This window comes from Suricata suricatta, chromosome 3, assembly GCF_006229205.1.
Source record: "Suricata suricatta isolate VVHF042 chromosome 3, meerkat_22Aug2017_6uvM2_HiC, whole genome shotgun sequence".
Taxonomy (NCBI): Eukaryota; Metazoa; Chordata; class Mammalia; order Carnivora; family Herpestidae; genus Suricata; species Suricata suricatta.
This window is the reverse complement of record NC_043702.1, coordinates 93,613,149-93,625,878: the sequence shown is the minus strand read 5'-3', so window position 1 is coordinate 93,625,878 and position 12,730 is coordinate 93,613,149. Positions and strand designations below refer to the sequence as shown.

At 34.3% G+C, this 12,730-nt stretch overlaps 1 protein-coding gene across 2 annotated transcripts in view; it reads left to right on the top strand.

Moving 5' to 3' along the window:
* Window positions 1-12,730, top strand: part of SLC35F5 (solute carrier family 35 member F5) — a 37,473-nt gene that overhangs the window by 9,393 nt on the left and 15,350 nt on the right. For both annotated transcript variants that reach the window (XM_029934684.1, XM_029934683.1), the window contains exons 6-11: window positions 1,680-1,761; window positions 2,541-2,731; window positions 7,899-7,980; window positions 8,580-8,667; window positions 10,251-10,315; window positions 12,279-12,383. In XM_029934684.1, the coding sequence (XP_029790544.1) occupies window positions 1,680-1,761; window positions 2,541-2,731; window positions 7,899-7,980; window positions 8,580-8,667; window positions 10,251-10,315; window positions 12,279-12,383 (613 nt within the window). The remainder of the gene's footprint in view (window positions 1-1,679; window positions 1,762-2,540; window positions 2,732-7,898; window positions 7,981-8,579; window positions 8,668-10,250; window positions 10,316-12,278; window positions 12,384-12,730) is intronic.

The following is a 12,730-nucleotide window of genomic DNA, read 5'->3' as shown; positions in this document are numbered from 1 at the left end:
CATCAGTTCATAAAGTACTAGTGTGGTGACCTTATTGTTTGTCTACCTTTTAGAACTATAGTTGTTCACAGGGTAGGCTACCAGGTGCTGTAAAGAATTTATGAAGCTTAGAGAAAAATGTCATTTCTTTTGTCTGGGATCTTTAAAATCAACAAGATTAATATCAGTTGCCTCTATCAGCATAGAAGGAAGAGTTAAGGTGGCAGACTATTCTTCTAACTACTCTTCTACTAATTTTTGCTGTTATCTGTTAGATGGGTATGTCAGAATTTTTGGGACCAAATGCTATATAATGAAAAGTTCAGTGAATGAAGAGACTATGTCTATTTTAAGATCCTATTGTCTCTTCATTGACTGGATATTTTTTCATTGGCAGAGTTCTATACCAAGAGCTAAAAGGGAAATTAAATGAGAACATTTCCCGTTAACTTAAGAAACAGCCTAGTTAAAGAATTGTGCCTTAAATATAGATCATTCATTTTATTTATTTTTTTCTTCAAAAATTTTTTTCTGTTTATTTATTTTTGAGAGACAGAGACAGCATGAGCAGGGAAGGATCAGAGAGAAAGAGAGATACAGAAGCTGAAGCAGGCTCCAGGGTCTGAGCTAGCTGTCAGCACAGAGCCCGACACAGGGCTCGAACCCTTGAACCATGAGACTGTGACCTGAGCTGAGCTAGACGCTCAACTGGCTGAGCCATCCAGGCGCCCCACAGATCATTTAAAGAACATTTGTAAGAACAGTAGAGGAATTCAGAAGCATTTAAAAACATAGACCTTTAAAGCATGGTTAGATAAACCTGACAGTTCTATTGTCTACCACTTGATTATTTTATATCTCAGCTTCTATTAAGGTATTTTTTTAATGTTTATTTAGATACTTTGTGAGAGAGAGGAGTGAGTGGGGTGGGGAGAGGCAGACAGAGAGAGGGAGAGAATCCCAAGCAGGCTCAGCATGGAGCCCAACTCTGGGTTCAATCCCACAACCATGAGATCATGACCTGAGCTGAAATCAAGAATAAAATGCTCAACTGACTGAGCCACGCAAGTGCATAAAGTTTTTTTAAATACCACTTTATGAGGTTGTTATGAGGACTGATAGGAAATACATGTTTAACTTCTCTGGACTTGGTTTCTAGTGCATTGCAAGAACTGATAAGTGGTAGCCTTTTTTTTGGTCTTTTAAACCTGTAGTAGTTTTCAGGAATCTTAATCTTTAGTTGAATCTTAAGTAATAAGAGGAAACAATTTGGCAAATATATACATATTATATACTTGATTATCTTTTCATTGTCTGCCTTCCCCTTTAACTACATGATCATTGATGACAGAGACTTTGTCTTTTTTCACTTTTATATCGCCATGATCTAGAACGGCCTATGACATAGTAGAAGCTTAGCATGTATTTGTTAAAAGAATAAATGAAAAGGAATAGGAGATAATCTGTTAGCTTGAGAAAGAGGTTTGGTTTTTTGACATTTAAAGGCTGAGTATCATAATGTACTGTTTTAATACATAATGTGCTGTTCCAGTACATTTTAGAAAATTCTACTGTGTAAATATGTTGGTAAAAGCTGTGTTTTGAGTGGTATATATGCCTACACACTCTCAAATTTTAGCTGATATATCATCTGTTAACACTTGCTGTTTGTATTTGTTTCTGTTTTTGTTATGTTCTAGAGTGAACCTCTGTATGTTCCTGTGAAATTTCATGATATTCCAAGTGAAAAACCTGAGAACACAAACATTGATACTGAAAAAAGTAAGCAAAACTTAGAATTTTGTAACTTAGAAATGGGAAGCAATTTTAGTTTCATTTAAGCCATCCCCAAACTTTGTCATTTTGTGGATTGACTAGGAACACCTGGCATTTATTCTTTTTTATTTGGTGTTGGCTTGGCCTGTAGTCTTCCAGAAGTTTTGTCTAGAAGTTTTTATTAATTCAACTAGAAATAATTTAAAAATTACATATATAATAAAACCAGATTCATTATATATAATTTTTAAATGAACAGTGTCCTCTTCAACCATACCACTAAACACCCCTATAGCAAATTACAAGGGTTTTGTTATATCTATGAATTATGTAAAGAATGTCAGCTTTAACATAAGACACAGTATTCTCTTGCAAAGAATGAACCTCTAGAGGAGTGTTCTGCATGCTTGACCAGGAAAATAATTCTCATAAAGTGAGTATCTATGAGGAAAAAGTCCAAATAAAGTTATATAATAAATGCTAAAATAAGAACCATACTATAATCCTGAACCAGGCAATATATGTACATAATTATAGAACCCTGTTTGAATATTTGGTCTCATTTTAAAGCCTTTAAAACATTTTCATAGATGAAAATCATTTCCCTGTTAACTCTTTGAGCAGAGCTGCCCCAGGTAATAATGTATCTCTAGTTTTCTTTGCTGTCCAAGTCTGACCATATATGGATTAAAGAATATGCATTTATCAGTAAATTAAAATTTATGACTTTTGTTGGATGGGAGGGGAGACGTTTAATGATTTTGTATTATACTTTTCCTTTTAAGCTCCCAAAAAGTCTCGTGTAAGGTTCAGCAATATCATGGAGATTCGACAGCTTCCATCAAGCCATGCGTTGGAAGCTAAGTTGTCTCGCATGTCATATCCTACTGTGAAAGAACAAGAATCCTTGCTCAAAACTGTGGGGAAACTTACTGCAACTCAAGTAGCAAAAATTAGCTTTTTTTTTTGCTTTGTGGTAGGTCTTCTCTTTATTACATGTTTAGATCTTGAATTTTAAGACATTGTATATACCAGCAGTATGCTGTTGAAGTGTAATGCTGTTAGTTTGCTTAATCGTGACTTTAAACTCAACTATCTGGTATCATTGGGGAATTTGAATATCAAAGTCAATAAATGTTTGCCATACCTCAAAGAATTCAAAATTACTGTAACATTATAGCTACTTCTATATATCTTCAAAATTTGGCATTGCTTCAAGGTCAGAATAATTAGTAGTTACTTTATACTATGATATACAGAAGGGCTAATAAGTATCCAGATAAGAGTTTACTGTATGCATTGATTTTGTCAAAAGAGTGATTTGGTGGTTTTATAGTAAATTCATATAAATGTGATCAACTGTTTTAGCAAGTACTCATAGTAAACATTTCTACAGAATTTCTTGTAGTATTATTGGTAGCTTCTTTATTATATTAATGTAGAAACTGAAAAGGGTGCTTATGATTTCACATAGAATAATTGTGTAGCAAATATTATTTTGGGATAAGCTGGGATTAGACTTGTCTGAGTGAAACTTTGGAGCTTAGAAATTAATGATTAATTTCATTGCTCTTTCCTTCATATGTCATTGGAAGCAGCTTAATCCAAGGTTGTTTAGAATGAGCCTATAATATTTAAATTTGTATAGATCTTCTGTAAACACTAGATAATGCAATGTTAATATCAATATCATTAGCCTGATTATAAGATATTTTACTTCCCAGTTTTGCCTCCTTGCATAGCCCACTTTTTTCTGTCTTCTTCCTGAATAACATCTAGCTGAGTGATACCTTGATTAATATATTCAGCAGTGCAATCAGAAAATCTTTGCGAGTTATGATAATTACCTATATTCTAAAAGGCTCATACATTTGGACTATGCTGTTAATTGTGATTTCTGTTTGCTTATTTTGAAAGAATGTAAGGCAAGACTAAGATTTATTAATTATGTTTTCAAGTGAGACTCTAATTTTCAAATGAGACTCGAGGTGAAGAATAATAAAAGTATATATATAGTAAAAGTTAAACCTGGGTGGCCCGGTCAGTTAAATGTCCAATTCTTGATTGCAGCTCAGGTCACAGTCTCACACTTCATGAGATCAGGCCCTGCACTGGGCTCTGTGCTGACATCATGGAGCCTGCTTGGGATTCTCTGTCTCTCTGTCCCTTCCTTGCTCATGTTCTCTTTTTCTTAAAATAAATATATATAGTTAAAAAAAAGACGGAAAGATATGAGTCAGGTTAAATGGATAGTGAGTGTGTGTGTGTGTGTGTGTGTAGGGGGCAATGTGGCTGTGGAAAGGGATTATCATATCAGGAACTTCAATTTAAAGGAGAAAAGCTACTTCGAATGAGCACCCAGTTCATCCCTAGGCAAATTGGTAAAAGGAAAGACAAATAGGAAAACCTCCTGAATTACACAGCTTATTGTCTATTAAAAGGAAATACTGTATTTCCCTTCTTTGGATAAAGCAAACTTTGAACTCACGACTCTGAGAGAACATATTACATAGATTGAATATATTACATAGGTACTATTCCACATAGCATGTTGATATAGAGATAGATATCTGCATATAAAAAGCCTTTTTAAAACTGTGATAAAATATACATGCTATCCATTTGCCATTTTAACCTTTTTTTTTTTTCATTTTAACCATTTAAAAATATATATCACTTTGGTGGCATTAAGTACATTGACATTGTTGTGCAACCACCACCCTCTATCAACAGAACAGTTTTCATCTTGTAAAACTGAAATTCTATATCCATTAAAAACTCCCCTTTTCTTACCTGTCCTACCCTTGTGTGAATGGAATCATAATACTCTTTTTCCTTTTATGACTGGCTTACCTCAGCATAAAGTCTCCAAGGTTCATCCTTGTAGCATGTGTCAGAACTTTCTTCATGTAAAAATTCTTTTGGGGTGCCTGGGTGGCTCAGTCGATTAAGCCTCCGACTTCAACTCAGGTCATGATCTCATGTTCATGGGTTCGAGCCCCGATTCAGGCTCTGTGCTGACAGCTCAGAGCACAGAGCCTGGAGCCTGCTTCAGATTCTGTGTCTCCCTCTCTCTCTGCCCCTCCCTGCTCATACTCTGTTTCTTTCTCAAAAATAAATAAAACATTAAAAAAATTTTTAAATTATTTTTAAAGCTTATTTATTTTATAGAGAGCTAGAAAATGTACACACACATGAAGGGGGGCAGAGAAAAGGGCAGAGAGAGAATCCCAAGCAGGCTCCACATTGTCAGTGCAGAACCCAATGCAGAGTTTGAATTCATGAACCATAAGATCATTACCTGAGCTGAAATCAAGAGTTGGATGCTTAACTGAGTGAGTCACCCAGGCAGTCGAGAACATTCTTCCTTTTAAAGGATGAGTACTATTTCATTGTATGTATATACCATATTTTGTTTATCTGATCATCTGTTGATCTTGGGTTGCTTCCACTTTTGGTAGTCTAAAAAAAAAAGTTACAGGCCTAGAAAGCTATATTGGTCTTTAGTACAGGCATTTCTATAGAAAGAGTAATATAGTCCAGGTATATAACTTGTTGGAAATCTAATTTAAGAGAGTGATAAGGTTTAGGGCAGTGCTATTCAGTACAAATATAATGTGAGTCTCAAATGTGGTTGTCCTGTGTATTTTTTAATTTTCTACAATTAGAAAAAATTTTTAAAAACCTTTTTAATGTTTATTTTTGAGAGAGCGAGAGAAAGAGACAGACAGACAAAGTTTGAGCTGGAGAGGGGCAGAGAAAGAGGGAGACACAGAGTCCGAGGCAGGCTCTAGGCTCTGAGCTGTCAGCACAGAGCCTGATGTGGGGCTTGAACCCACAGACCCTGAGATCATGACCTGAGCCAAAGTTGGACACTTAACTGACTGAGCCACCCAGGCACTCCTTCCAATTTTTTAAAATTATATTTTCAAAAACTTCTTAAAGAGAAATCAAGTTAAGAGAAACAAATGAAGTTAATTTTAATAACTATAGTTTTATTTAACCCACTATGTATAAGATATTTTAATGTTATCGATATAAGAATTGAGGTAGTTTATATTCTTTTTCTGTACCAAAATCTTCCAAGCATTTCAATTTCATTTAAATTTCTATTTTTATTTCAGTTTCTATTTCTTTTCAACTTCAGTTTTTATTTCAATTTTAGTTGCAAAACATTTCAGTTCAGACTAGCTACATTTAAGTTCCTCAGTAGTTACATGTGGCTAGTGGCTAATTTTTGTGCAGGACAGAAGGAGTTAGTGATTACTGTATTTGCCAGTCCACCTAGAATGTCTTTTGTCTCATGAAGGCTTGTAGTGTTTTAATTTTTCTCTGTAGAAGATAATTTAGGTCATACAGTATTTATCTAGAATACCTTTAATGGTAATTTAAAAATAACTTACTACTCATGAAATATTGAAGTATATAACTTATTTGTGATAGATTATTAGGAAGTGGTTGTCCTCAACTCTGGAATACTGAAGGTTAATTTTTATTGGAGGGTAACTGAGATGAGTCTTGGGTTTGAAAGCCAGAGAATGGGGAGAGGTATAGAATAGGAAGGTCTTTCTAGAAGGAATTTATAACTCACAATGAGTTCTTAGGATTTTTGAATGGCTGCTATATACGTGATCTGTTTCTATTTCTTGGTCTTGTATTAGCAGAGACCAGTGAGGTTGTTTGGAAAACGAATAGAGCATTTATGTGTTAAAGTAGTAAGGAAAGTAGGTCAAGAAAGCTAATTATCAACCTAGAAGTTTTATCTGTTCTTGCAGACAGATCTCCAAAAGATAATTAAGAGTAGAATCTTTTACTCTTCTAGCACTTGAACCATAAGCAGATTGTGGCTCTTATTGCCATGTATGTTTGATACTGTTCATCTTAGCAATTGCTACCTCGTTTTCTCGTTTAGAAAGTCAAGTGAAATTACCTAGGAAGTCAGAGAACTACAGATGCGTCAGAATCACTTTGCTATACTTTTACTCTGGCTTTCACCTTGAGTACAGTGGAATCTACTAGACTCAGCTATCTGCTGCCTTCTAGCAGTGTTCTAGGATATGTCATTGTTGCTTCATGAATGTAAATACTAATAATTGTGGTACTCACTTAACTAAAAGTTCTGAGAGAGATCAAGAGATGTCCCTCTCTTAAGAGGATAGTTATTCTTCAGTGGAATATGAATATGTCTAAGTAACAGTGATGCCAAAAACAGACATACTTGACTTTGACCCAGCAGTCTGCTTCTTAATATATATATTATTGACACTTATGTACATATGTACCAGGAGGCATACAGTAGAGTGTTCATAGTATCATTGTTTGAAATAGTAAAAAAAATATTCATCAACAGAAAAATGACTGAGCTGTGATAATAGGCATTAGGATATCTAACCGCAGTGAAAAGAAATGAATTTTGGAACTTCTCCCCGCCAACACACACATCAGGCTTCATCAAAAAGAAGTCTTATTTCTTATTTCTTAAATTAGGTACAGTATTGAGGATATAAGAATATCCTAGCTTAGATGAGCAAAAGAGATGGAAAAGAAAAATCCTCAAACTGGAAAACTTCCCTTAATTATATCCAGTTATGAGAACTTTTTGTATTGTGTCTCCAAACTAGGAATCAGAGAAATAATCATAGTTAGCTAGCAAATTCACATTTTTCATTGGACTTTTTTAGATTTCCAAAATGAATATGTTCTTTTATCTGTCTACCTAGCTAGTGGCTACCTTGTCCATTTCCATAGGCATCATCTTGTTCAGTAGATTTATATTTATCTGTATGTATTTTAATATTGGAGAATTTTCCCAAATTTAAATTTGATTTAGATAAACTTCAGTAGAATGCTAGAAATCCTTGGATAAAGCAAATTTTAAAGTTGATACTCAGTTTTACCCTCATTAAGAAAATACTTGAATGCTAATTTTAATCAACTATTGTTAATTTCTTAAGGGAAATTCAATAGCAAAGATCTTAATTATAAATGCCCTCTTTTTGAGGCTTGTGATTTTTCAATAGAAAGCAACTTTTAAAAGCTCTTATTATAAAATATTTAGGGAGAGGGAAAAAAAAGGAGGGGCCTATATATTGTGACATATGCATGTCATTCAATAGGGTTCACTTTGTTTTCTTTTTCTTTAGTGGTTTCTGGCAAATTTGTCATATCAAGAAGCACTTTCAGACACACAAGTTGCTATAGTTAATATTTTATCCTCAACCTCTGGTAAGAAATGTGTCTTCAAAATTTACATTGTAATTTGAAACCTTTTTCTGCTATATGTGTATGTACATACACATTTTTATCTTATTACAAGTTACATTCATTCTAATGTACCTTAGTGTGTTATAACTATATAATATTTGTAGTTTTATGCTGTGGCCTTGTGCTATTTATATTCCTTTGACTGTGTTATGGTATTTTTTCTATAACAACATATTAAAGTTTTATAGGCTGGTTTTTTTTGTGTTGTGGTTGTCATTCCTTTCACATATTCTTTCTGAAGATCTTTTTCTGGATCGTTTGGCTAAATGTAATTGCTTTTTTCAGAACTATAATTTACCCAATGAAAGATGTTTTATTTTAAAAATTGAATCACCTTCCAAATCTGGGAGAGAAAAAGTATTTTTAAGCTGTAAAAATAACTTGAGCACACATGCTTGATTATGATGAGGTTATAATGTTACTCAGTGCTCAACTTCACTTTTACTCATTTAAAATAAGTAGGGCTATACTTAATCTGTATTGTTGAAATAAACATGAATTTAGTTTAAAAGCTGCTTTTGACAGTATTAAAGCTGATGTATCTTTTTTTTTTTCTGCAGGACTTTTTACCTTAATTCTTGCTGCAGTGTTTCCAAGTAACAGTGGAGATAGATTTACTCTTTCTAAACTATTAGCTGTAATTTTAAGGTAAGAATATAACATAACAGCTAGTTAATTCTGCTTAAAAATACAATGTTTAAAAAATTTCTGGAAGTGACATAGGATAGTTTATATTATCTTATACCATGTAGGCCAAGAAAGATGAGGCTGAACGAAGGGTTTACGCGGATTTCATGCTACGCAGCCTTAGGTCACGTCCTTACTTACTTTTCTGAATGGTCTTAGGGAGAGTAGCTGGAGGGAAGGACCCCAAAGCAGCTTTGCTTCCCATTCATGTGAAGACAGACAGGCTAATACTGTGTATTGTACTGATGTTTTACATTTAACCTAATGTGGCCACTAACTCCTCATAGCCTCCCAAGTTCCTATTCCCTTTTCCTAAAGCAAGGTCCTCTTTTTGTTTCGGTTTTGAGTTTTATATCTCCTAGTAATCAAACCTGCAGTTTTCTCTGATTGTTTTATCCTCACATGGTCTTTTGGTTGTTTTCTGTATAAATCATTTGGCAATTTTGAATTAGTGTATAACGTCCATATTGTCAATAAGTATATTTAAATCTTTTATTTCATGTAACTTTGTGTATGTTTATCTTGTCTTTTCTATGGGTTATAAACCTTTAAAGGCCAGAGTCTTGTTTTCTGGTCATTTGTGCCACCAGGAGTCTTGCGTAGGGCTTTGCTTACCACCAGTACTCAACAAAGATATACTGGTTTGATAAAGCTGTTGTTTTTATGAGAAAAAAATTGTAAGAGAATATAGTTGATTTAATGAAGAGAGTAGTGTTTCTTAGCTGTCAAAGCTGGGTTTGAGTCAGAGCTTTGTTCTTTGTTCCTGTCAGTTTCCTTAAGCTCTCTCCGATGATTTCCTGGGTGAGGAAATGATGATAAGCGTTAACCTTGTTTGAAAGTTTGGAGCGAATGTATGTAAAAAACGATTATCCTAGGGACTGAGGTACTTGGCAGTCACTATGTGGTAGCTCTCATTATGATGTGTTTTTCTCTTTTTGAGACAACCGTGAAGTTGAATTCAGTCTTATTTTTGTCCATTAATTTATAATTAATTTAATCATTTAAATATTAAAGTATATAGTTTTATTGTTAATTTAGGTTTTACTGATAGACAGCATTTGTGCTATTGCTAGGGATGTATGGGTATACTGTATGTGTATCCTCAAAAAAAAGTTTGGAAGAGGGCTGACAAGTTGGTTACTTCCTGACTGAAAGGTAACAGCATAGGAGGTAAGAACACTCACCTAGAAGCAGGCGCCTGTGGGTTCAGTCCTATCTGTGTGATTCTGGCCACGTTACTTCATGTGTTTGTGTACTAGTTTTCTCATGTGTCAAGTGGTAATGGAAACAACAGTGATACCTTTATTATAAGATAATTTGTACATCTTGTGAGAATTAAATGATTTGAATACAAATATAGCACTTATACTATCCTGTTATCATTGTTAAATATTATTTAATTAAAGCACTAACTTCTCTGACAGTTTTAGTTTTGCCCAATTTTGAGCATAGTCTTGATTACTTGTAAATAATCGTTATCTTCATTATTAGCCCTTTTAAGGAGTGTATTATTTTGCTCATCAGTAATGCTGTTATTCTCATAGCATTGGAGGTGTTGTACTGGTAAACTTGTCAGGTTCTGAAAAATCTGCTGGAAGAGATACAATAGGTAAGTAAGTACTTGACTCTGTATTCTCTCTGTTACAGTATGCAAGATAGTTTGTGCGTATCAGTACTTGTGTCCTCGTGTGCATGTATGTGCATGTGCGCACACACACACACACACAGAGTGCACACTGTGGGCTTTTTTTTTTTACTTTCCCTTTGGGAATAATGTAAAAAATTAAAAAATAGTTCATAGAATTCTCATATAGCCATCACTCAGATTCTCTGCTATGTACATAACTGCAGTACAGTTACAAAAATCAGGAATTAACATTGATTATAATTTAATAATCTAATCTGTATATCCTTTTTACATTTCACTGTGTTTCCCACGAATGTTCTTTTTCTGGTCCAGGATCACTTGTTGCATTTAGTTGTCATGTCTCCTTAGTTTCCTTTAGTCTGGAACTGTCCCTCAGTCTTTTTGTTTTGTTTTGTTTTATCTTTTATAACCTTCACACTTTGAAGGGTACTGTCCAGTTGTTTTGTGGCATGTGCCTCACTCTTGGTTTGTCTGGTCCTTCCTTCTGGTTAAATTTATGTTGTGTAATTTTGGTTGGAATGCCATGGAAATGATATTGGAAGTGTCGTGATCAGCAAATCATATTAGAAAGCACATGGTGTGGTCCCATTAGTAGTGACTAGTTAATTTTGAGGCAGTGTCTGCCAGGATGCACCACTGTCAAGTTACTAACTTTTTTCTTTGCAAGTACTAAGCATCTTGTAGGGAGATACTTTGAGACGATGCACGTGCCCCGTTTCTGTTATACTTGCACCCACTAATTTTGTGGTTCACTCAGGATTCTTGCCTGAAACATTTACTGCTATGGTGAACACTCAGTTTTGATCCATTGTTTAGACTGAGCAAAAACAAAGATAGTCAGAACCCAGTTTAATGGCTTCCTTCTGGATACTTTGTTTAGATATTTGAAATTCACGGAATGGAACACTGCTTTCTAAACTATCCCTGGTTACTGCTCAGATGTAGCTCATACCTTGGACTGCATTATCTCTTTCTCATCCTTGAACTGATAGCTATGCCTTGAACTGTATCATCTCTCACCCAGAGCAGCTTTGTATTGTTTATATAAAACAATATATGTATTTGTTGTGTATGTGTGAGGTTTTATTGATAGGTTTTCTTATTGCTTTCTTAAAAAAATTAAAAAAAATTTTTTTAAATAGATTTCATAAAACACTGGACCTTTGGATAATTAAGTGAAGTATTAAATGTGGTCACTTGGCAGACAGCACATTAATTTAGCTGTTTTTAAAAACTTAATTAAATGTCTTTGAGAATGAGTGAACATTAAAGACAGCATTTATTGTGCCTGTGCGTGCTACAAGCCATGTATTAGATACTTTAGCAAACATTAAAAAGTATAATGTGTTTGTACTCTTCAAGTTCTTGACTTTAATCATTACCTGAGATTTACAAAATGAAACCATTGGAGAATAAAATAGTACTACGCTTAACCGTGTAAGTATTAAATTGTCTAGAATAGAAGACTAGGAGGATGGAAATTCAGTGGAGTTCAGGAGGAGGATGCTTTGTGGCAGAGGTGGAACTTGAGCAGGGCCTTGAAGATGGTAGTAGAATATACATTAAAGATAATACATGGCATTGGGGAGGACTGTATAAGCAACGGCGTAAGCATTGCTAACTCCTGATAGTGTCGGGTGTCAAATTGAAGTAGCATTTCAAAATTTAAAAAGTGTTACTTAATATGGTTTTAATATTATGCATATTTGGCTAGATCATTGGATATTTGCACATGTGTTTGTTCACTCTTTAAACTGCTTCCTGTACTCCTGGAGGACATGGAGGGGGTGGGGTATACTTTATCTTTTCATATTTGTGTACTTATTTCTTGAAATACTATCTGACACCTCATTAGATTTTAAATAAGTGTGTGTTGACTGAATTAATGAACAAATGCTTTAGTTCATTATGTTGATTTTTACAGGTTCCATTTGGTCTCTTGTTGGAGCCATGCTCTATGCTGTCTATATTGTTATGATTAAGAGAAAAGTAGACAGAGAAGATAAGTTGGATATTCCAATGTTCTTTGGTAAGAATATGTTTAACCTGTGAGGCTGTTTACTCTGAATGATTAGCTTAGGGTTTTGTTGTGGAGGAAATAAGCCTTTCTCTTCTCCTCCGTATGATTCTTTAAGACCATCATATTTTAAGGCTTATGAAGTCCAGTCTCAGTGTTTTTCTCATACCTTGCCCTGCATAATTGTGTACCTATGTCAGATTGCCAGTTTCCTCAGTGCGAAGTAAAGAAATTTCTTCTAATGCCGTTTTTGCATTCATGTCTTTAGCCTGTGAATCAGAGATTTTCCTCACTTATAATGAAAGAATTATGCTATTATAAGCATGTGAGAGTATACGTGTTGTATTACAAATTTTAAT